At 34.9% G+C, this 26,327-nt stretch overlaps 1 protein-coding gene and 1 long non-coding RNA gene across 2 annotated transcripts in view; one reads left to right on the top strand and one right to left on the bottom strand.

Moving 5' to 3' along the window:
* LOC113497516 (probable basic-leucine zipper transcription factor R) overlaps positions 1–6,370 on the bottom strand; it is a 43,661-nt gene extending 37,291 nt beyond the window's left edge. The window contains exon 1 of the mRNA XM_026877092.1: positions 6,099–6,370. Within this exon, the coding sequence (XP_026732893.1) occupies positions 6,099–6,116 (18 nt within the window). The 5' untranslated portion in view covers positions 6,117–6,370. The remainder of the gene's footprint in view (positions 1–6,098) is intronic.
* Positions 6,371–19,134: 12,764 nt separating this feature from the next.
* LOC113497730 lies at positions 19,135–21,441 on the top strand. Its single transcript, XR_003400918.1, has 2 exons — positions 19,135–20,644; positions 21,105–21,441. It is a non-coding gene; the product is annotated as an uncharacterized LOC113497730 (long non-coding RNA).
* Positions 21,442–26,327: the final 4,886 nt, after the last annotated feature.

Below are 26,327 nucleotides of genomic sequence, written 5' to 3'. Positions count from 1 at the left end.
TGACATTTTATGTTATATAAACCGAATATTTATAAAAAAATAAAAATATTCATATCTTACACAATATTTAACTTATCGAGGTAGGCTTCTTTGCAAAATATTTACTTATTTTATATTTCTTCTTTTTCTTGCAAGCTTTCGCCACAATGCGACCAATGATAATTATCATTGCGATCGCTAATATAATTACTTTCAGTGCAGTAATGGAAATGAACTGAAAATGAAAGTCTATTTATTAAAGTCACTATTTAAGATTTTAATTTATTATGTATTGTACGGTTAAATTTCAATTATGTTGTCAAATTAAATTGGATTGTATAATAGAACGTTTCATTGAGTGTTTTATTAATTTATCAGTTATTTAAATGATACTTCTGTAGGTGTAGTACCTACAGAAAAAACTGTAAATTTACTTTTTGTCTGGTAAAGATTATATAATTTTATTATTAACTCAATTTAAACAGCAATCGATGTCTATTCTAAGTCAACACTACTTTAAGAATAGCAGTTTTCTTTTCCCTTTTTTTATTTCTATCCATATTATAAATAGGTTTATACTATATATCTAAACGCAGTAAGCCTACACCAAAAGAAAATTTACTCCAATACTCATTGGAACCTGGCAAAAACTCCTCTTCCTTCCGAATACAGAATCACTTCCCACCAAGGCACCAACCTCAATCCATGTCAACACCCTATCCCACATCACACACACATAAACAACGTCTACGTCACAGTTTTTATCAAAGTTTCGCTTCGAGAACATTCTCACGTTTGACATCTAAAAACACAGCGCCGTTGTCACGTCGCCTCAGAGTACCTCCTACCACGTAACGTGCAAGTTTTGCGAAGCTTTTTAGCTGTTGTTAATTGCGGTCGACATTTGTAAGCAGTTTCTAATTGCTATTTGTTTTTTAACAAGCATTGTATTGCGTAACGGTTGGGTAATTGTTGATGACAATAATGGTTGTTTGGAAAAAGTTGGAAGTTGTTGAATTAAGAGTTTACTCGTATTTGAATAGAGCTCTGACCCTGGTTAAAAGTTTAAGGGTGAGGGTCCTCTATCTGTTAGTCTGTACGTGCGTACGCCACAAGGCTGTATCTCATGAACCGTGATGGCAAGACGGTTGTTTTTTTGGTTTAATTTAAATAAAGATTTAGCATCGATTATTACGTTCATATGTTTTTTGTGTCACCCAAGCGATTTGTTTATCTTTAGCCTATTTGTACGGAACCCTTAGTGTCGTGAATCCCAGTCGCATTTTACCGGTTTTATTTTGCAAATCGCATTTCCAATTAATTTTGAATAATTCGTTTTTTTGCAGATATCATATGTAAAATTTTACAGAGATTTTGTCTCTTAAATACTTAAGTACAATTATTTATATCTCACTCCTTTTTATTTCCCTCATGATCGTGACATCCAAATATATGTCGTAAATATTTCATTAAATAACCAATTAACAATCTCTAGTTTGCTGCAAGTTCGTCATCTTATAGGTATCAACTTTTTTTTATAATAACTATCGTGAGACTGATTCATTATTAAATTATGTAACGGTTTACTCACGCGGCGGGATCGCGAGTCGAACGATCCCGCCGCGTCTGCTCATGATTAAGGACTCCGGTTGGGTCCGAAACTAGTCGGGCTACCCCGATAAATACGCGTGAGTAAACCGTTACATCATTTAATAAGGTATCAACTTACTTAGAAACATAGTTAATCCTCCTACAAACCACAGTCAAAACACTTTTTCGCCAGCAAAATACACAAAATAGTAGATAATAATAGTAAAATAGTAGACTGTAAACATCTCTTCAACCAAAGATAAAACTAGATAAACTCAGTAAAAACTTAGAGAATCAATAGTTAGTGTCGCTTTGCAAGAATCAATCTGGGGTTTTGTGTCAACTTGGTTTTTGTCCCGATGCGACTAACCACTCGTTTTTGCGACATCTCTTAACTTTACACATCATTGCTACATACAGCCTGATGATGGGATCTATAATTCTATATTACTTACTTTCTAAGTAAATATTTGTTTTAATGAGACAACTTTATTTAACAAATCTAAAAAAGAAAGCCTTAATTGTCACTGAATAGAAATGTTCGGATACCCGGTCTTCAATCTTTTCCGGTCTTTATTAATAAATAAACACAGTACAAGGGACAACGGGTACAATAAAAAATTATTGTTAGGTGATATTTATAATTTCTCGTGTAACCAAACCATAGCGCGATTCAGGATTCACCTAAAAACTAACAACGCCATCTATTGAGGCTTTTTCTTAATACAACTTGGACAGTCACTGAAAATGCTACTTTAAAAAGCTAAGCTTCGGCTTTCAGTTTTAGCGGATTCAGCCTCAGAACTAACTAAAAATCTATCCTCCTCAGCTTATTTTACTGGGCAGAATATGAGTAGAAGGAAACAAGAAGGTTTTATTTCATGTAACCAACACAAGACGAATTCATTCACACAGTCAATAATAAAATATAATTGCAGCTTTACGAATATTAAAACGATACCTTACATTTAATGTGTTACTCAAACTCGTAATCTTAAACCCAGCGTAATTTTCTCGTAACATCCGAAAGGCCATTACCGATGCACAGCCTTAACTACAAGACCACCAAAGAGATCTAATCAGATGATCTGAAATAGTTACATACACAACTCGCATTAAATAATGGGTTCGGTTAAAAAAGCACAAATTATTAGTTAAGCTACATTCTATGTTAAACCGACCTAGATCCCACGCGAACTAATGTCAAATCTGATTGTTTTAAGTTTAACCGGTGGTTAATGTTCAATGAAATGTTGTTCGGATAGGCAGAAGTCGGTTAGATTTGATATAGTGGCAGAAATCTTAAAGATATTAACATTTTTGAACAACGCTTTCTCTGAAATACATAAAAAAACATCGACACAATTGGAAAAGATAGATATTTATTTTGTTTTCTTACCGTATGATATGTACAAGTAAGTCGTTATTGCTTTAAAATTTGCAACAATATCTAGTATTTAAAGACACTCAACAAGTTTCAAATAAAATCTAACGGGATAGCCATTGATAAGCCTTATTGTAAAAAGCACTGTCGGACTACAATCTTCTTCAGCTTATTAAGAGCCATTCCTAGCCTTGACGCCCCATTATATTCGGATACACTATAATCTCTGCGCCACCGTCTCACACCATACAATACCTCGAGATCTACATTTCGCAAGGATAACCCACAAGTACGGTTCCGCGTCCTATTTGAGAACGAGGTCGATTGCGAAGGCTCGCTATACAAGAACAACTATAGGACTTACTTATTATAAGTCTGAATTTAATGAAGCATCATATTGTAATTGGTATTAGGTAGACATACTTGGTATTAAAGCTTTCTCATTGCATTTGTTTCTAGCTGAGATGTCGTTTGTTTTGTCTGTCCCAATGTTTGGTTTGAACGTAGAAAATAAGATCTTAAAGACTTTTTTTCAGTTCTGGTTATCATTAACAGTCAATATTTAAGTTACACCATTGAAACGGTCAATAGAATTGTTAAAAAAACGCACGAGGACAATTTCTCAGTTTAATGTTTAACTTTAGAATAACGATTATAAATATGTTCTCTGGCGATTTCATAACACTCAATTTAGGTAATTATTTCGAAGCAATTTATTATTTACGGATGGATTTCCTATTAATTTCAACGAGAACACCAAAATAGTATGATTGAATGAGGCACAATACTTCCGCGTCCTGAGAACTGGGTCGGTTGCGACACACGGCGCCCCGTCTGACCTACGACTGTGTCTAGGTATTGTAGAGCCCTACGAATGTTATCATTAATTGTTAGCCTGAACTTAGGTATCGGGTAGGAATTTGAAAGAGGATTTATGGACAATGCGAATGAAGTAAAGTGACAATTTACGAGTGGTTAGATAGATGATAAAATAGTGACGAAAATGTTGAAGTTTTTGTATAGCTATTCAAAGTCCATTATTGTGGGGGCAAATAGTCTCTTGAAAATTAAAAACGTACTTCAGTATTAGATACTATTTCATGAGAAACTCTTTGACGAATCGCAATTTTTTTAAATTAAAATATGTATTTCAATGGTTTACAAATAAATCGTTGTTATTGTAAAATCAGAAGACCATAATTACTATTATCAGAAATAATCATAAATCTTTAAAAAGAAACAAAAATAATAGGGAAAATAATCGGTTATGGGTTAACATCAAAACATATTAAATATAACAAGCCATACAAACGGATACGATATGACAGTATAATTGAAATAACTAAGTATTAATGATAGGCGTTCCATCAAGATATGTCCGCTGGGCTGCGCGTGGGCAATGCCTCATGTTGAACAGGCGTTGCGACAGAACACGACATTATCATGGTAATGGATATCGGTTGCCGAAACGTGATTCATGCTGGGCCAAGATCTGTTAGCTTAACTCTGCTTAACCGTCAGGGATTAAGTCGTGAAGATAGTAAATAGATAAGTGTGTGAAAATTTGTGAAAAGTCAGAGACTTATAAGGAAGCTAATGATGTATTGGTATATAAGACGGTGTAAAATTGTTTTCTGAATAAAATAATTTGAATTTTAAATCTGGAACTTTTTTACCGTGATTTAATTTACGCTAGAGTCACGTCACGTTTAAAAGGTTTTAAAATTTCGGCGTTTACAAATCTTAAAAAAATGTTCCCGTATTTTAATATCACTTAATTTATTCCTCTATAGTTTCTGAACGCCTGAACACAATTATATTGGACAGGATAAGGTACAGTTATAATCTTTAATAGTCTGGGTATTATGTACAAAAATTATAACTAACTGGGTTTCGTCTAACTCATCTAAAAATGAATCATAAAACTATTGGACTCTCTGAGATATCGATAATAATGACTCCATCAACCGATAGACCACTTATATCTCGTAAGAGAAGCCATAGATATCTGTATATACATACATTAGCGCGCGGGCGACGACTTCCCGCGATCAGTTTCACTTTCCGTACAACCGGGGAACTTTCGTTGTTACTTACTATCAATATGATTTATGACTAGATCATTCGATTTAAGTATAGAGATGTTTGATATGCTCATGACTTACATTTTTTTTTAATTTTTACATGCAAATAAAATTGTTGATAAGGAGTTTAAATTTTTTTTTGTCGAAATGTAAAGGTTTTGTTTTTTTCTGTAAATTTTTGAATATGGAATTTTAACTTAATGGACCTGTGAGAGGTTGTAAGTATATTTTTATCGACGGATAAATGGTTTTCAATGGCTGATGTTTTTAATATCTTATAGTTAATTACTTTCAGTTACGTAAATTAATTATTAGTGACTTTAATCTGAATGTGTCATACTTTTTCCGAGTCAGAAAATAGTAGGTGTATTGCCTTAGAATAAAAAATATATAATATATTTAAATAAGCATGCTATGCCTACGAAAGTGTATGAATATCACTAGCCCTATAAAATATAGAGACTAAGGTTGTCGACCCGGACAACCAGTTGTCCTTTCCGAGTGCGACTGAGTCTAGACCTAGGCATTAGTCTTATTGCCTAACATTTCTAGAATATATCACTTGTTTAACTTTCATTTTATTTCTAGTCCTTGAATGCTAAATAAGTTCAGAGTTGAATGTTTTGGTAATTGTTATTCAATTTCGTAAGACAAAAAATATAAAATCATTTTTTAACAGCTCTGAAAATTAAGATAACGACTATTTTAAATGTTTAACTTTCTGCTTATTTTTTTTTCACTTAGTGTCAGGACTTAAATTTATAATCATAATTATAGGAATATATTATTAAGAATCAATGAATGAACACATAAAAATACACAAGTAAAGCGTAATGTAGCCATTTTCAAAATTCACAAAATATTAAACTGCAACATCAGTAATTCACATGCAAAACAATGGACGCAGAAATGTGGTTTAGAACCACCTTACGAAAAAATATATAAGAAAAAATCTCAAAAAAATATATTCCACAAAAGTCCACTGCATCACTGGTGCGCGAATCCGAAATCCAGAGGGTGCGTTCTAAAACCACAAATCTGCACTTAATTTTGACACTTACGTAAAATTTGGCCGCCATTTTGGGGGTTAACTGTCACTTTTCACTCGCGAGGCATGCGCAGGCGCGAAGGGTACGCGCGCCGAATGGCGGCCGACCGCTGGCGCCCACTATATAACCTCCCCCCCAAACTATTATTATATTAATTACATTCAATGTTTTCACTGCACGGCGTCGAATGAATCGATCTGGATCACAAACTTCCTACAACGATATAATCCCGAATATCGGTAGAAAGTTACCAACAAATTATACACTTATTAGAATTTACTATTACTTTTATTACCGCAGTGTGTAATGGTTATAATTTATTAGATCTCGATTACTTTTGATAGGCTTCATACAAGTTTCATTCAAAGCTTTAATTAACCATTCGTTACGATTTATGAATGTTGTCTGCTCGGACTAACATTGTAACGTCGAAATGTTAAATATCTAGGTAATCTATTTTAGCGTCTCTGCTTAAGACCTGTGTTCTGAACTACAAGGTCACGTGAACTTAAGTCGAATTTTTATTTCAATAGTTTGAACACTCTAGTTAGCAGTGGAAAACCCGTTCTATCTACAATTTTCTATCCATTAAACCATTTTTAATAAATCTAGATAGAAAAGCAAAAAGCTTCTCCTTCTACCAGCTGTACTATCATTATATTTTTACATCTGAAAAACAAGTTTTAGATATGTTGATATTTAAGAGATCTATTTCGCTATACGTAAATAAGTGTTGCAATCTTAAATGTTAATTGTCAAACGTATTTGGAGTAGATTCCATAAAATGTCTCAATGATACAGCAATTTTTTGAAAGCCAATCAATAAAGCAAAACAGTTAATCACACTTATGTTAATACTTTCGCATTTATAATTCTTGCATGTTTGTTTGAATGGATGTATGTGCGTATGGTACCTCTTTACCCTCAAACAGCTGGAGTGATATCGATGAAATTTTATACGGAGATAGCTGACATCTTCTATTAAAACGTAGGCTACTTTTATTTATAGCAGCTAATTTATAGGTATGTATATAAAAACATAACAAACAATTTGGACAACTAGCCTTAATTCCTTTTTTTTTTAATGACTCCTTCACTAAAATAAAATAATCCTTGTATCTGGTGGGGTTTCACAAACATTCAAGTCACATGCACAAGACACCCAGACTCAGGACGAGCATTCGCGAATCACACAAATGCTTGTCCAACAGTTTCTCTACGTGGTGACCTATACTCGGCTATACGAGGAGTCATGATTCACAACACATATCCACCCGTTCAGGTAACCACTGAAGTTAAGAGAGCATTGAGAAGAATTGAACACGTCAACCAGTAGCAAGTCAATAGAATCTCTATAACGAACGCATGGCCCGTCGCCCACGTATCGCGTGCCCCGAGCTGCATCGCCACTTCATTTACAAAATTACGTTACTCTATTACCCACAAATTAATTACTCGACTTATGTAACGAGTAACATTCCACTGGACATTTATATTGCGCATTTTAGGTACCACTGATACAGTTTTGGGCATAACTGCCGTTATTGTTGGCTTGCGACACTTAGAATTACTTCTGTGAACTATTAAACTGTTCGTTATGTAATAAACGGTTTTGTCAAATATACAATGTGTAAAGTGTTAAGTAACGTTTATGTTTGCGGAAATGTCACCAAATATTTTGATGAATTGTGCTTGTATTTGTAACTTTAAGTAGGTAGGCAAAAATTTCTCATCAGATTCTGTGATACAGATTTCTCTTTTTTTTTTAGTTCTTGAATAATATTCAATCTTATTACAAGTATTGTGATTGATCAAATTAAATGAGAAAAGTTTCTTAGTCCACCGATCAAGTCAGCTATAGTTTCAATTCCGTGAGAGAAAATCTATGCAGGTGCAAATTAACATATCTATAGAATAATTATTTATACAGACCAAATTAACTTTTAAGATCTACAGAATAGGGGGCGCGCCTTTTATCATTTATCGTGCCTTTCAAAGTTTTGCTTACAATTGCCTAATCATGCCTAATAACTGTGTCCGAGTGCGTAATGGACAAGTCACGAATTTTTATTGAACCGAGTTCGTACTTGTTTATAAGTACCGCCTTATAAAATGTTAAGGTTTATTAACGAGATTAGGAGCTAATATAATATGACTGAACTTCATTATAACTCTTATTAATGAAATGGTTTCTGTTGCTCTAAAATTTACCTAAAAAGTCTTTGGAAAAGTATAAGTATCCGGAATATTTATCAAGCTTTTCAATTATCTGTGTTGAGCCATTAAAATCAGCTTAAATTTTCTGTGAAATACTCATATCAGCTATCGTTACCTTGCAACAAAATTGTATGCTAAAGCAAACTTGTGCATATAACTGCAAATCTTTAACTAGATTACTAATTAAAGTTCTGGGATGCTGTACTTTTATCCAGATCTGGCAAAAAAAATGTATTTTCTGAATTGATTCAGTCGCAAAACCCCTAGATACTGGGATTAACCAGATCGTGCGCAACTTATTCATGATACTAAAAGGATATAGCATCTAGTTCCTAGTATTAAAAATCAATTAGTTAATATCTAATCTAATACCAGTATCGTAGGTGTATGGCCCGGCTGTCACCGATCTCTGATTGATTGAAGCAATCATTCATTAAAACGTTCAAATGTTACATCAAAGGTCATGAAACCGATTAATTAGAAACAGCAGCTTCCTCAATTGTTAAGACGTTTAGTTCTTGTTAACTAGTCTGTTTTATTTAATTAACTAGCTGTTGCCCGCGACTTCGTCCGCGTGGTTAGAAGAAACTGCGACTATAACTTGAGATTTAAACTACCCTATCTCTCAAGTTGGATCGAACTGCACATGGTGTGCGAATTTTACTACAATCGGTTAAGTGGTTTAGGAGTCCATTGAGGACAAACATTGTGACACGAGATTTATATATATTAAGATAGGTAAATGATCACATTTTCGATCTTGCAACTTCGACATCGCCCCTTCGCCTATTTACCTTAGTGTGATGTTAACCTAATTATAACCAAGCGTAGCTTAACCTGTAATAGATCAACCTGTGCACTTATTGCTTAGCCACAAGATCCTCTTAATATTTTTATGAACTATAAATTAACAATTCCCATGATCCATCAATTTTATAATTAAGTCGTAATTTTATTAGCAGTAGCCACTTCAGCAACCATCTTTATTAATTTATAAGCTGTGATAATCACGTGCTGATTGCATTTTACGCAAATATCTACTACATCAAAACTCAATGGTTTAATTAATCATATTCTATATGATTATAGTAATTTAGCAATTCGATCTCAACAAAATAGTTATTTGAGAAAAAGTCTGAATTTTTCTAACTTAGATTTTTATGTTTAGTATTTGGTATGGCGGTTTGTCGATGAATTTCCAATTATTGTGTTGATAAAATTATTAGGACCATTCTCTAACTCTAACTCTAAATCTATTCCATTTTCAGATAACATAATAATTGGGTTTCATTAAATCTGTTGCGGTTATTGACCATTACTAAGGAACACCTCACGCTGTGTGTAAACCACAACATTGCACCACTACGTCACTCTACGTCACTGCTGGTTGTGGTCTCGGCGCATTGTTCCGCGTGGCAACACTATATATGTAAAGAAAATAGGTTTTCTTTAAAATATTCCTTTTTAATTTAGAGGTTAGGATTATTAAAACATTAAAAAGTAGATTTGTTGAAATATTTTGTGTACAAGATTAGAATTGATGGAAAAATAAACATGGAATGTCGTTTCTTTGTTTTCTGGTAGGGTTGTTACAGTAGTGTAGTTAAATAAGATTTTTTTTTTGATAAAAAGTTAACAACAAAATAAATCTTTGTTTTCAGAAGCAACGCATTCGTTTATCTTATCCCAAACTATAAGATATAACGTTATACATATATATTTACATTTACGTGGCAACTGTTATTCTAGTATTACCTATTTGATCTTTTCGAGCATTCAGATAAGTCTTTTTTGTGGAAGCTTCGAATTTGACGTATCGTTTGATTCTTCATCATATAAATTCCTTGGAAAGCCGCACAGCTTAGTATTAGTAATTAGTATAAGGAAGAAATTTATGACCGTAATCGACTAGCCTCGATCTTTACTTTTACAGTTTGTTTTTAGCAGAAATGCGTCACCTGTGCAAATTTAATCAGTCTAGCTATTAAAAATCATGAAATACAGCCTGCTGACGGACAGACAGATCAACAAAAGGACGGGCAGCAGTGGCTTAATAATTTGCAATTTATATTACATGAATTTATCTGAAGAAAATAAATGACGAATGACGTTTAAATAATTCACATACCTAGTGTTTTCGATCATGCAGTTAGTTCCACCATATAAATTGGAACCGGAAAATCTATAACTCATTTTACCCTATTCCATATGATTATAGTAATATTTAATCAAACAGCCCCGAACAAAACACATTTAAAACGTTCATATCACTTAACATAATCACATTTACCACAGTCCAGTAAATCGGAATTGAACCTGTACTTATATAAGCACTCAGGGAAACTCGTTGTGTGTAATTATAGGCTGGCTGTTATGGAGATTTAACATTCCAGGAAGTTGTTTTGAAATATAGATCTATGTAGAATAAGTGTTACTTGGTACCTAAGTGGCATTTTCGTTCAAGTCAAATGTTATTCCTATCTTGAATAAGACACACCTGCCCTCGGTAAAATTCGAAGAGACAGAGAATATGTGGCCATAAGCTTGTCGATTCATGTTGACAGTGGCTTGCTCAAATCGATCTGATACTTTCCAAAAGGCCAAAGAAATACTCTGTATTAGTTTAAACACTTATCGTGCTTTAAACTTGTCTGGAAGAAGACCGCGATCCCTGAGTTTTTTTTACATTTCTTCTCAGGGCCTCTGTCTCTGTCAAGCAATTTCGAAAAGAGTTCTGAAAAAAAAGACATGTAATAGGGACGATATGACTATATTTTAAAAAAAAACATTTCATTTTTATTTGAAAATAAAAGACGCCCTCTCAGTGTTGTAAAGGTTCCATCAGAATGACAAAGAGGTATTCAGAGTTAAAATAGAAGATGCAAAATGATGATGAATAGCAGAGATGAATGACAGAAGACCCCGAATTAAGAAAAAAAAGGTTACAGCCACAAAAAAGGTTTTTTTGCTTTATTTCACGAAACAATGACAATTGTTACACATTATAAAAGAGTCATATATATGTTGCTCTATTACATTCAAGACCACAAATAATTAAGGTTATTTTTGACAATGATCAGGTAATTACTACCAAAACAAACCTTCGGTGTACAATGGCAGGAAGGGAGAAAGGTCGTGATGCAGTGACAGTTGTGAAGAATACTGCCGCCTGATGATGGACAGCATAATTCAAGGATACTTCCGATTGTCTGAATCCGGATAGACGTCAAGTTGGTATGATACATTTATTTGGATAAGACAATTTGAAACAAAAAAAGCATTAAGGTATTTTTTTTCTCGCAAATTAATTGCTTATAACAGACAAAGACCACAATTCCAATAACTAAGCTATTTACTTAAATTAGTAGCAATAATATTGCATCGTAAGTAAATTCTTAAGACCGTCTAGTTAATCATAAAGTCTCATCAATATTTTACAATCTGTAAATCGCAGTTATATAAACAATAGCTAACACGTACATATACTTTAATTCAATTTTAAGTTCATGGCGGTTAATAATTCAATGGCTAGACTACAACATAATAACACATTGCCTAAGTAACAGGAAGTTGTAATATCATATAGGTAACTATGTATATTATTTATTGCCAAAATCTTCTTTAATGGCAGACTTCGTTGAGATCCTACAATAGTGGTACAAAGGCCTTCAAAGTTATGAAATGTTTGAACAATGTTTTACGTAGCCAAACTTTTTTTTAAGCTTTATCTGAAGTGAAGACTGCGCTTGCATATAGGTTATTTAGATTTATGGTGTGACGAATTGATTTTGTTTCATTACAGGGAGGTTAAAATGTGTGAAACAAAAAGGATTTCGTCCCCAAAGGATAATAACGGAATGAATTACTAAACCTCTACTATCTTTTGGTCTGCCACTAGGCTGTATCACATTAATCGGTGGACAGTTGTTTTCACAGATGATACATCTTTTACCTCTAAAACAACGGTACGACAACAACTTAAGCAACCGGGGGTATAGCCATAAACAATTTCGTTCTTTTTATTTAGCCTATTTTTACAGGTTTCTGAGCACCGACTCGCAGTTTACCAGGTCTACTCAAGTTCTTTACTTAAACCCTTAATCCATTATAGCCTGAATCTGTTCATTCAATGTATTTTTTTATAATTTAACAAATCTAATTATAACTTGTTTCTTGAAATGAAACTATATTGACGGATTTTATCGCGGTTTAATTTTTGGTCAATGGTCACGGGCAGACAGACCATGATACCTGCAAAGATGTCGAAACGTCGGGAACTAAAAGTAGTTTCATTTAAATGTCTTACATTTGCGTAAACCTAAGAAACCACTATGTAACTTGTTTCTTTCAAGATTGTCGGCTAAAACATTTGTATAACTCTATATTGGCGCCGCTATTCGATACCTAAATACAATGTAACATTATATGCAATATCCTAAAAAAATATTCATACAAGATATATTACGATACTATACAACACGGTAAAAAGAGGAACAATAAGTGTCGGTAACTTATAACTGACACTGGATATAATGTTACTGACAGTTTGGGCAAAGTGACAAATTAAATATTATCCGAAGATTTCCTAGGTAGCTAGATAAGTTTTGTTCATACGAAAATATGGCTGAACAATCTCGATGGCGTGCAATTGGTGAGGATTACGTCCAACAGTGAACGAATATTGGCTGAAGATAATGACGATGATGATGGTGTCTAAATAAAGAAGTGTTTTTATGTTTTAAGAAAAAACGACTCGCGCCTTAAGGATTTTAATTCTTACGTCGCGAGGGGTTTCAAAAACAGGACAAGCCTTTATTGATCACACACATACATTATTTTTCCTATGCGGGGATCGAACCCGCAACACGTCGCGCCCAGTGCGCGAACTCAACCGTCACCCGACTAGTTACAGACCCAACCGGAGTCCTTTATTATGAGCTGACGCGGCAGCAGTGTCGCACAAGTTAAAAAGAACTTTTTTTTTTACAGAACTAGAAAAACATCTAGTAAAGCCATACAGACTGTATGGCTATATATGATATACATGAATAAACCTGGCACGGATTAAAATCTATAATTGACTTTTTCAATTTTTTATGAAAATATGAAAATTTAACATGATAAACTATAAACATAGCTCTTTTTGGAACGGAAGTATAAAATAAAAATAAATGACACCGGGAAATCGCTTGAGCCGACTCAGTAAATCTAGGAAATGCCTAGAATTCCTAAATAGTAATTAATGAAGGTGACCTAGAATAGGCCTCTTATTAACTTAAAATGTTACATGTAGATATCTCTTTAGTAGGTAATGTATATACTATTTAAACTTAAATTAACTTTGAAGGTTAATTAGCGACATGTTTTATTTTTTACTAAGTATAGTTATCCTAGACGATTATTAAATGATCGTAGGTGCGTTTATAGAATTGATTCATGTTTGAATGAGAAGATCAAATATAGAATCTATGAAATTCTTGCAGTCCGACAAGAATCATGATATTATTTTTAACAGACTTCGAAAAAGAGGAAATTTCGAATTTGATTCTAATAAAAAAATATCATTTGATTGGGTTTGGCGCAGTAAACTGCTGCTGTGAGTACAGCTCTCTTTCATCACCAGGCTTTGAAACATCATACATTTATTATGTGTTAAAGAAGTTACAACAACACTCCTAGATTCATGCATCGGTATACATTTAATCAAAAATTAAAATCATATTCTGTATTTTTTTTCTATAAACATATTGATCCTCACATAATTACTCTATTACCCTTTAACTTGCCACATTGCATCGTAACATGTATTAACCATAGATCAGCTGATGAATCTTTTCTATTCAACTCCGGTCTCAGTACAAAGCAACAAAGTTTTCATTTCATTTCACTTTCGTTGCGCGTGCGCCGTCAAGGTCGCGCGGCCGACCAATCACGAGCTTTCGTGCTCGGACATAAATATTTAGTCCTTTCACGGTACCAGGATGTGTGGGTTAATACGTATTGTTATGGAACGGAACCTAAGTTATGTCCATGTATATTATTTAGGTTAGATTTTTCTGTAAGTCGAAGGATAAAAACGGACCCTGGAGCTTTAAGAGAATGGAGACCTAATACTAGCTTCCTTGTTCTGGCAACTACGAGTAAATATGTACCTATACTAACCCCAGATTAAAAAATAAATAAAAATATTTTGTTCCCTTACTTACACCCTTTTGGGGGGCAATTGGTCTGCTTTTGCCAATTAAAGTTAGAAACCAAGTGGCAAAACTTGAAAGCTCTGAAACTCTGAAGTTTTGACCCTCCACATAAAGCAGGAAAACAACACCAAAACTCAAGAGGTTCACTCCTGTCTTTGAGCATTCATTTCCACACCAGTATTTAAAATGTAGTAACTAGCCATCTGACCTCAACAATCCACATACCAAGAAATACAGTATAAAGCAAGCTACTAGAATAACAACGCAAAAAATATGTTACAAAAATGTTTCTAAGTAACTGCTACTTACATACATGAAGCCTACGTAACACATTATGATTCAGACGCACAGATTCGCGGAAGTATAATTAATGTCTGCGCTCAGCTCATGCATTCATTTTAATATCTGTTGCAATGTTGTATGCTCATTCATCTAGACTGGTAATGGCGCGAACTGGGGCTGTATGTAAGGATTGTGTGTTGGAAATGTAAGTAGTTGCGAAGGTTTCCTGATGGTGAATCGCTTTTGTGGATAATTCGCGGTGCAGGTGAGAAGAGTCGGAGTTAAGGAGAGTTGTTGTTAAGGCAAATCAAATTTTCAGGCAAAATCCTTGAAATTGGTAAGAAAGAACTTAAAGATGTAATTGAAATAAAGTTGACGATGGACTTATCAAACTGTATTGTCTAGGACTTCATTTTACACAAACACAAACTCTCTTTGAAATGCTTACTTGAAATAAATAATCAATTAGTATAAATATTTAGTATTATAAGATCTCACAATAAACGGTCAACTGCCTCTCCATATTTCACCAACATTTCTTAATAATTTTTTATCTTTTAAAACCTTTACCAGCATCAAAATCCCTATTTCAGTCAGACCACTTCATATTATCTCATAAAACACGTCATACTAATCCTAACTAACCTTCGTCACACACGGACACGCGACCCATTCACATAGGTGCTCCACTTAGGAGCATTCACACACTGAACGAGACCTGACAAAGGGCGTGGTGACGTGACAAGGTCGACGCAGCTCCGGTACGTTGCCATGACTACTGGTAACGTGAACTACCTGTGGATAAGGTGGATAATGATGCAAGAGTATTTCGAGACATCATCCAAGAATATATTGCAGATATTGCTTTCTTATGAAACCGTTTTGGGCAAAGACTTTCATGCAGAGCATATCACCCTGCTTCTTATAGGGTGGCGCAGAAATTTACAAAGTTTGTTTTTTTAGGGAGGGACTTGCAACAAGGTAGGCTGAGGAGTTTGTGGTAGGATGACATCGATCTCTTACTACGTAATTGTTGTGAATTGACTCAGGACAGAACAGACTAGAATATAATATAGGTATAATATAGCAAAAGATTATCTTTTACGCTGTCCCTTGCAACATTTAAAAACACCACAGATATCTGAATCACCAAGAAAATTTGCTTCATCAAAAGTATTTCAACTAGGTACATTAGTTATCATTTCACTTCTTATATTTAAAATAAACTTTGACCCTGAACAAAACTTTAACAATAACATAACAACTAGCTATATTAACTTCCGAATCCATTTGCAACACTTAAATTACGATTAAAACTATCTTGACGTATTAATACCTACCTATTTTTTATTGAGGTCATTCTAATTTGTGCAAATCACGGCGTCACAGAGTTATCGGTAACTTGTGATATTGTACTTAACGCCTACTGGGATATGAAACCGGACTAGAGTGACCTTCACTGTCGGGAGAATTGTTCAAATGAAAAATAAGTAAAATCTTATACACATACTAGACATAATATATGTAAAGTTCTGGTGTCACAATGTTAGTTACCTCTAATACTTACCTGTAATATGGCTGGACCGAATTTTATGTGCAGGATTGGTAGGTCTGATAATCGGTAATATTTATATTTCGTACCCCAACTGAAAATGAATGTCCAGCCCTAACATGCTTTTTCCATAAGTTATATTTTTTTCTACAGCAGAAATTACTCAGAATGTCTATTTAGCAAAGCAACGTTTCGACAAACAGATATTTGAGAACAAGATACCACATCTGGGTGGCTTATTCTGAAGGTGAATCCCTGCAGCAGTTGTCAATTCAAACAGTCTCTGAGTTTGAATTTAAGTAAGTGCTACCTACTAACTAAAATCATTTACTTACTTAAGTGCTAACTAAATTAGCATTTTGACCTTTTTCTGTATCTTTGAATAATAAAAATAAAACCCTGCCGGGCATCCAAAAAATGTTTGTTTTTTTAAAATGAAACATATACATCATAAAAACAACGTTGTTCATAATATATTACCTGGTCTTATTTGTCCACGATAAGTGTATGCTGACAACGTGTAGTAAGACACTTTCAGATAAAAGAGCGCCAAGTCTTATCGTTATCAAGTTTTTTATGTCACTGGTTACAATACTATCTTTAGCTTTTTTTTTATTCATAGCTTTTTATAGTTGAGTTAGGCATAACATTAATTATGTTGCGGCTATCTCGTAGCGTCTCTGCCTGGGATCGCGGTAGCTTGCATTGCGTTCCCGTGATCTCAGGTACAAGGGAAGGGTGAAGCACTTGGAAACCGGTGGTTTTAGCCGGTAGGAGTCCGGCACACCTCTCCGTCTCCCCAGGGCGGAGAAAGTCCATGAGGATTTCCCCGGGTAAAAAAAGGTATAACATTAATAAAACTATAATATTGTGTTTAAGGAGTAACAAACGGGGAAGCGTAAAACCAAACAATGAAAACCTTAAAAATGTTTGCGCATACTCTTTATAATAAAAATACCTTGTGCTCTCATTGTAAAAATAAACAAACGCTTATTATAATATAGTATTTCATTCCATTTCGTCCAGTAATATATCTTGTTGTCATTCAATCATCTCAATGTCCCCATAACGAATCCATTACATACTTTTTACTTGAACTAATTACAATAAATTCTTCAGAAAGTCGACCGGGTCCGGTTGGCTGATTGTATGCGTCACCCACTCTGTAATTGTCTAGGTTACCATCATACCAAGCATACAATATGACTTTAGTGTGATGTGAATATTATGGTACAGTGTCATTTGTCATATAGTGCGGAAATGGGTATTGAACACCAGGCAGACGATTCGGAAATTTAAGTCCTATATCAGCAGTCACGCTTCTTTCTGCCACAGTTTTAAGCCACCACCTTAAAGTTTATTGCCATCTTTCTCATTGTCAAATGGAATGCAGAGACTAACATTAATGTAAGAACGACACTCTCAAGTGTTTTATTTTCTGACGGATAGTAGATTGATCAAAAGAGTTCACGCCACTTTGAAAAAAGGCGCACGTCTAAGGTATCATCTGCACCTAACTCCGAAATCTCTTTCTGTCTCTCTTTTTCTCTAGTAGAGAAAGCCATCAAAGAACATGTTATAAATCTTCAAGTCAAGACAGTTTTCGTTAGTACAGGTATTTAATGTCGATCGCTAACTGTTCCCACGCCCCTTCACCTGAGTTTTTGTCTCTGACGCCCGTTAAGTCGTGAGCCATACAGCCAAGCTCGTGCAAATAGTTTTTATACCTCAAACATTATATGTCTTGCCTTAAGTAATTATGTGAGTAAGCATTCATTTAGTTTTTAATTTATTAAGGAAATTGATAAAATCTAATTTGTGCAAAAAATATTTTATGCAACCGATTCAGCGCAAAAATAGGAAAACCCGGTCAAGTGCGAGTCGGACTCGTGGCACAAAGGAGTATCAATAGAAATAGTTTAAAAAAAGCGATCCTAAGACAATTTGGAAGCCAACAAATATATGGCGTTTATTGTATAGTTTAGTTTTTCTTAATAATAAAAACAGAGCAACGATTGACACGGTCATAAATATGATAGATGACATTTCTTTTTTCTAGTTCATACTGAACCCTAATTATTGCAAGTGCGATACCCGCCGGTTTTTTATCCCCATCAGACGAACCCAAGTTAACCTTGCCTCCATCCTTATTATCATACCAGTGTTCACATCAAGGCACGATCTTTTAAACGACATTTAAGATTTATCGACACAAAGAAGATGAAATTTCACCTTTACCAAAATGTCATCAGCAATTAGTTATGCTTTAATAAACAGGTCATCGGAAGCCCCGACTGACATAAACCCTTATGACTTAATTGCCATAAATTGAGCCGCCACTTTGAGCCATAATTGCTTATTATTAATTCATGATTGAGAGGTAAAAGTTTTGTCTGTAAAATAGTTTGCTAAGAAAAACTATTTGCTAATTGCATATTGATTTTTATTGTAAAATAAATATTAAGTGCGCATATAAGTTTACATAAAAAGTATACATAGGTATGTCCAATTAAATAAACTAGGTTTAAAATGTCTGTAATATAATTTTACAGATTTTTATAAACTTTGCTTTTAATAAAGAAGTTTACTTGAATTTAAGGTTGATACATTACCTAATGCCTAATCTTTGCATTCACCTCGTAAACAAACGTGCGTATAAAATGTAGAAATTGGCGCCAAAATTAGCAATGACACATGTCAACAAAACAAACCGAGGCAATGGACATTGGTTATTCAGCCAGTAAAATGTTACGATAGCGTAGCCATGTTCCAAAACCGAAACGAATAACTTTGCCGCGGGCAGCATCGCAAATGAAACAGTACGAATGTACTACAACAAGCACAAAAAGGAAATTGTACCTTAAGAGGTTGTGTTAAAGTTTGTTTTAATGAGAATGGAGGTTGTGACACCGCGCAGCTGCTATACATGCAGGTTGCCTCAATGTGTGACTTGTTCCAGATATGTCAAGGACTGTTGTTTTGTAAAAATACTTTCTTTCAATACTTATCTTTGCAAACTATGCCGATAAAATCTCCAATGATTCGGTTTTTTCCATTGCAGAAGTTACGTGATTATTTTATTGTTACATTTGACAGGGACTCACGACTTACAATCGCTATTCTCATGTTGGCAAACTTATTTCAAAGAATATATGTACGTACAATATCTCTATTTAAGAACTCAAATTTACAATATTTTTGAAGAATAATCGCCAATTCATTTTACAGGCTCTTGATCATGTTATTCATCTTCATTTTCCACAGACCTGGTTGTCCCACTGCTGGGCAAAGAGCTCTCTTTATTCTCCCCATTCTCATTGCCCACAAACTACTTTTTTTCTTTTACCAAATGCTATTACAATTCAGCAACAAAAAAAGTAAATCAAAACATTCCATTCTTACATAAGTGAGTAGTTTGTTTGGCAATAAACAAATCCATTCATCTCGCAAACGGTCTGTAAGGCAAACAGTGAAAGATGCGTGTGCGCATTGTGCAGAGCGGATGTTGCGTAGAATAGGCGCCCATTTGTACTTGATTGTTACGCTTTCGTTCGCCCTTGATAGATGGAGGTGATATGTTTATTCTTGCTTTTTTATTGAAGAAACTTTTTCCTATTGTGGGACTACTAAGGTTTAAAATAATTGTAAGTTCATCTGAGATGGCATTTTTGAACCCCCGTAGAAGGATATTTTGAGAAAAAAATAGAACATGATAGGCATTTTTATTTAAGAAGATAACGGGAATAAAGATCTCTTAGTGGCTGCAAACGCCTTATTGTATGTTCCATTTATTGCCTGAATAAAGCATCTGCAAGGAGTTTCTCAATAAAACCTACAAACATTGACCTACCACAAACAAAGACTTGACATTCCCGCTCACGATCGTTGACAAAATTTAAAACCAAAATCAGCCACCACCACGCAAAATGTCATCCGAATACCAAACGTCAGGCAAAATGAATATAAATCCATTTCAACCATAAAAATGTGAAACTCTAATCAAACACCCGTAAACAATTGGATTCTTATATATCCGGTTAATTCAGAAAGATGAATAAGCATGAGCGAATCGAAAGTGGATGCGATGAGGCCGATGTCATTCATAGGTCGCGGAAAACAGGAGCCGCATAAGAAACTTAGGAGAATCGTGAAGAAATGCTTCGGGATAGCACGGCGGGGCGACTACGAGTTTGCTTATGCCCTGACTCTAGCCTCCGTGGCCGCGTGGACTGGCGCCATCGTAGTCATCATAATCGTTATCAGATCCCTATACTTGATGTACATCAAATCAGACTGACTTGATACCTAAGGTACTTGTGGATTTGAATTGAACGTTAAGTAATATTTGCCGATCTTTAGGAGCTTTTGAGCACAAGGCTTACTCTTTACACTTAATTAATATACTAAGTATATCAAACCAAAGACCTGAAATGGTTTTTTCGTTACACGAAGACAAATTAAATAATTAGTGTTCATAAACTAATTTGCTACTCAAAGTTCATCAGAAGCATTAAATTATTCAAAACAGGAAGGTGCACTTGCTCTTGTCGAAGACATTCAATAACAAATGGAGTTATGTAACCAGTATGAGTGATATTGTCGGGTTCGCTCTCTTACAACTCTCCTGCTAAAGGCTTTGTGGACTGAGGCCTCAAGAAACCCAATATATTTTGTTAACGTTTATTAGAACCCATACGTCACTGTAACACTTTTGGATCAAAGTATGCACTGTCTTCATTATCCTAACATAATTTGTGTTTCTTCTTTCAGAATTCAATTTTGGCCCAAAAATAATGAACAAATATGTGAACTACAATAAACTACTAAATGTTCAGTCTCAGGTCAAAGCCAACGAGATTGTACCGACTCAAGAGATCTATCTATCTCCGCGCGGTGCGCCACAGGGGCTTCGCGCCGTACCAGGCGCAGCTGAGTAACCTGATCATCTGGACCGGCCTGCTGTTCGTCATCGCGTTTGTGCTGCGGACCTTATACCTCAAGTTCAAAGTAAACCGTTCCTCCGCTCTAGCCAATGACGCTGAAAACATTGCCCATTTAATCCCGAGAAGACTGAGACGCTGATATGGTATAAATTTTTGGTTTTTGATGAGTGTTTTATTTTTGTTTTGGAGTTGGTTTTTCGATTTTTAATAGTCTAATAATCTGTAAATGTTCCTCCGCTAAGGGAAGGTCTCTTGCTTTACTTATAGCGAATAATTTTTTCATGCTTACAGCGTGATGGGATTTTTTTAATGTCTTCTTAATACTAGGAATCCAACTTTCCTCACAATTTCCTTTGTGTTTTGGTGTCTGGAAAAGCTGTGAAGGAAGGAAATAAGTAAATATACATAATTTATGATAGTTCTTGCCTACCCCTAAAAATACTACTACAGTTTGCCATTAAAATGTATTAATTAAGCAACTAGTACAGTAATTGCAAAACTAATAGAAACCTTTGGATGACACACTGGCGTCGAGTTCTGTGTCGCGTTATTTCGTACGTCTAACGTGTCATAAATAATGCGTTTTAATTAGTCTAGCCGCAGTGGCGACATACTGTGTTACTATACATATAATTAGTGTTGATACAACATAATTTATTATGGCACTATTCATAAGGGAGTCTTATAAATTTATTTCAATCATATGATTGAAATGTATTTAAAAACCTACTGGGAGATTTTCATGTCTTCAAAATTGAACCAGGCTTTTACGTTGGTGCGTTTAAGTTTGTGTGTTTGTAACCTGATCAGTAAATAAGTTAGAAAAGTTATGAGTTATTTGTAATACGAGAAATATGTTTAATAGGATAGATTTTTCATTTTTAGATCACCAGAAAACAGGTCAATCAATAACTTCTTGGAACTAATCACGGCGAAAAATAAAAAAAGCCATAATAAACAATACCTAGCCACATAGTTGCAAAAAGCACTTAAAACATAGCAAAGATTAGATCAGAGATCCTTGAACTTTACATAACCATAATATCCTGCAGCGAACATAAATAACGAGTCGAATTTAATTAGGAATTAAATGTACCGCCGGCGCAGATATCCGCAATAAACTCATAACACTTCGCCGCTTCCTATAAGATAAACGCAGTTCAGAAAGATATATATTACATAGTTGACTCATAACAGTGGGAACTATAAGATATCGATAAAGCTGCAAAAAAATCCGAAAGAAAATTGGTCATACAAAATGGGTCAATGAGAGATTTCGTGGTAGCCTTGCAGTTCTATGCATGGATTTGAATGAGCTGCAGGTCCGATCCCAGAGCATGCTAAGTATCAATGTAACTTTTCATTTTTTTATCAACTTTCTGAATATTCTAAGACACCACTGACAAACGGTGAAGGAAAACATCGTCAGGAAAACTGGATTCCAAATATCGGATTCTAAAATCGCCAACCCGCAATGAGCTAGCGCGTTGATCAAGGCTCAAACCTTCTCTATACGAGAAGTGGCCTGTGCCCAGCAGTAGGACGTATAAAGGCTGGTAAAAACCCTCTAAGACGGCGTCTTAACACTGCTGAGTGGGCTGTCGAGTTCCACAACTGCAATAAAGTGGCGCTGGTAGACTTCCTCAGTACCAACATTAGTAGTTATCATATTAAGATGCATCTGGAGTTCACAACGCGTGTCGTTTCCGCGTACTGCTTTGTTTACCTTAAGGGAAAAGCGTGACGTGAAGTTTTGTTTATAATGTACTAAAGTGCGAGTGTTACGAAACAATGAGTAATTAAGAAAGGTGATAACGAAAGTTGAAACGTAAAAGATAAACAAGTAATTGAGCGGTCTAGGAATATAAAGTGTTCAAATTAAACTTAATTAAATGTTTTTAAGTTTAACGGTGACGAAGCAGTCATGTGTTTTTTTTTCGGGATTGCCATGTTCGATCCGAAACAGAACCATTCGCGTTAGCTCGTGATTAGGAACCCCTCTTATTCAAAACTATGACTAAACCTAAGCATTCAATAACTAAAAACTTATAATTACAAACTTGTTACCCTTAGCTCGCTTCTGTCTGCTAACATCAATTAAAAGCAATTTAATAATGAAATAATCTACTAACATAACTCCAACTTCGTGCGTAAAACAAATTAAAAACTCAACCGAAAAATACGAGTCGAGATCAAATAAGTCCGTATCAAATGTTTATTAGACTACGGTAGAACAATTCATGTTATCTCGGATCTGAACAAAACGGTCAACCTTTCATCAAGTAATTGTTTTAGCGTCAAAAGGTCGCCGGTCAAGGTGCAGCCCGATGGGCATTGTTACAATTATCTGATCAAGTGAGGTCACTTCTGGAAGTGGTCGGCAAGACTGATAGGAATGCTTGATAGTTTGATAGTCATGTTGAGTAAGCTGATCGGTGTTGGAGCGATAAAGTGCTGATATTCAGTTTAAGGCGGACAGATCTGGTGTTTAGTCGAATGGGGTCTGGTACGAGTATATGGGCGTGTGAAGTTATGGAGTAGGTAGGTAAATATAGATAATATAGAAGATGTCCATGAAAATAATAATAATAATATGACAATTAACCTACGAGTAAATTCAGTGAGAGAATCTTATCGTAATACTTACCTTACTAGTTAACTTCACTCAAAAAGTGAAACAAGTAATAAATGGTTGGTCCACAGTTGCAACCAGTGACAAACATACGGGAAATAAAATAAAGCTATTCTACCTACAGTAACATTCATACTGAATGAAAGTCATTAAAATTGACATTAATTTGTTCCATTGATACCTAATCGGCAACTAATGGACTTGATTGAAGCCAAACGAACAACAGAGCACCAGTTGCCATTTCTCAGAACAATAGCCAAGTTGATCTAACTGGTTTGTATGATAACCTTTTGGAGAGCATGCGTGCGCTTGTCATAACTTGATCAATGGCCGCCGGACAAAAGACTACCATTAACAGATGCCTTGACCTAACGAATAAGGTTGTATAGCTATATAAGAGCTTGTATGACTATGACATTAATTAATCTAAGTGTATGAAAGGGAGAAAATTTAGACTAATACTCCACGCATGCTGTAAGTTATGAATCAAAACCTTTCTTAATTCGGATTTTAACGGTTTTTGACTCCACATTTTCGGGTGGGCTGTGCATAAGGAGTTGAGTAGTGTTGTATACTTTATGAAGATTATAAACTCCTCTTGATAGTTCCTCAAGGATGCAATAGGTATCGGATCTGTCAAAATAGTTTACAGGTAGTCCGTTTATCCCATGTGTAAGAAAACAAAAGACAGTGTTAGTTGGAGCTTGACTTATTGCAGTAAATTAAGTTTCCCCTGACGTATCAGATTTCACGGTAAGATTGGAAACTTGGCTTGTATTATCACGTCGGCGTCGGCGAGACATCAAGCCACGTTAATAACGTACTTAAAATAATATTATATTCCGCTGTATCATAAAGTTCATAGAAACTTAAAGGTTAAAGATACTATCAGCAGTGTTGTTAAGAATGGACGTTGATCTAATGGATGTAATTTATAATTTGACGAAGTATTAACGTCAGGACGTCTTATTTTAGTATCTATTTTGGATTTCGCATGATCACTTGATAATTAGGTACCTTAATAATATAGGTATTTATCCGCCGGGCAGCTTGCGGCAAGCTTCGTGAGCGGATACAACTTTTCCTGAAAGCACCACTGTCTGAACTTACTTCCAGCTCTTTCTTGACTTTACTGGGGGTGGAAGTGTCTAAATCTGGGTTTTATATTGAAACCCAATCGAATCCTTATTTATGATTAATATTATATTTCTAATAGTTCTGCATCTTCTTTGGTTTATTCAAGTCGGTTTTCAATTAGAGCGGGGCTAAACATATCCTGGTAGAACCCTGTAGTTCTCAACAAGGCCTCTTCTTCTTGGACCTTTGACTTACTGAAACTTTGACGTTATCAAAACCTTGCTTTTTTAATAGTCTTCTCTGCTCGAAAACAATACGTTCGCATTTGCTACCTACGGTTGCTCCATCAGTTAAGAAGTTCTTTGTATGGATTATCTTATCATCCGCATGTACAAAATACGTTTCCTAATTCTTGAAATCCTCTTGTAAATATATAATATGAATTATGCAATTAAGTGCTGGTCTCATATCACTGTAATAATAAGAGCATACCTTGAGCTTCTCTGTCACACTCACTGCTTTTTTCCAGTTATTCAAAATGGTATGACTACTTTCATTATTCCGTATTACAAATATGATATTAATTATTGCATTGCCGAGAACGTCATGCTTTTCAACTCCCTTTTTTGTATAAATATTTTCAATTGTTTGGAAATTTTCCTTCGTTGTACCTGTACGATTAGGTGTAAGCAACTCCTAAAAGAAACAAAATTTATAACAGGGCACCGATTCTGCTATTTTACAATTTGAAATTATTCCTATTCTCTTAAGTTTTTTTCCAATACAATAATTGGAAGTTAATTGTTCTGACCATGACTATACCGTCCCTTACTGAATTTACAATTATTGTGTAGAAAAATGCTTAAGAAAAAACGAAAATTGACATTTTAAGCCAAATTTCATTCATTCATCGGCCGTTGTAAATAGCAGAATTGGGGCCCTGATGTAAGCCCTCCTTACATCCAAGACTTATGACTGAAAAACTTCTACGTTCCTCCACTTTTTCTCTTTTCGTTCTTAAAATATAAAAAGATAAGTGAATCTTTTTATATTTTAAGAACGTTTATTAATACCGTGATGAAGTTGCTAGGCAACTGTAAGCACTTCTCTTTTGCCTCATCAAGGACGGCAGAAAGTACCAACCTAGGTAACAAGGTACCTACGCATTCAATTTCCATGCCATTATCATAAGCAAAGTATGAGCACGTAGCAGAGTGCGGGCGGCAACTCTTGCGCAAGTAATTATATCACTAGTCCCTAAACGAATGTTGACGTAAGAAAGAAAGCGATGTCCTTAACCGGAGCTAAGCGCATGCGTTTTGAATTGATAAGGTCGGTCGT

Source organism: Trichoplusia ni, chromosome 9, assembly GCF_003590095.1.
Source record: "Trichoplusia ni isolate ovarian cell line Hi5 chromosome 9, tn1, whole genome shotgun sequence".
NCBI classification, from domain to species: domain Eukaryota; kingdom Metazoa; phylum Arthropoda; class Insecta; order Lepidoptera; family Noctuidae; genus Trichoplusia; species Trichoplusia ni.
This window is presented reverse-complemented; position numbering and strand designations above follow the sequence as displayed.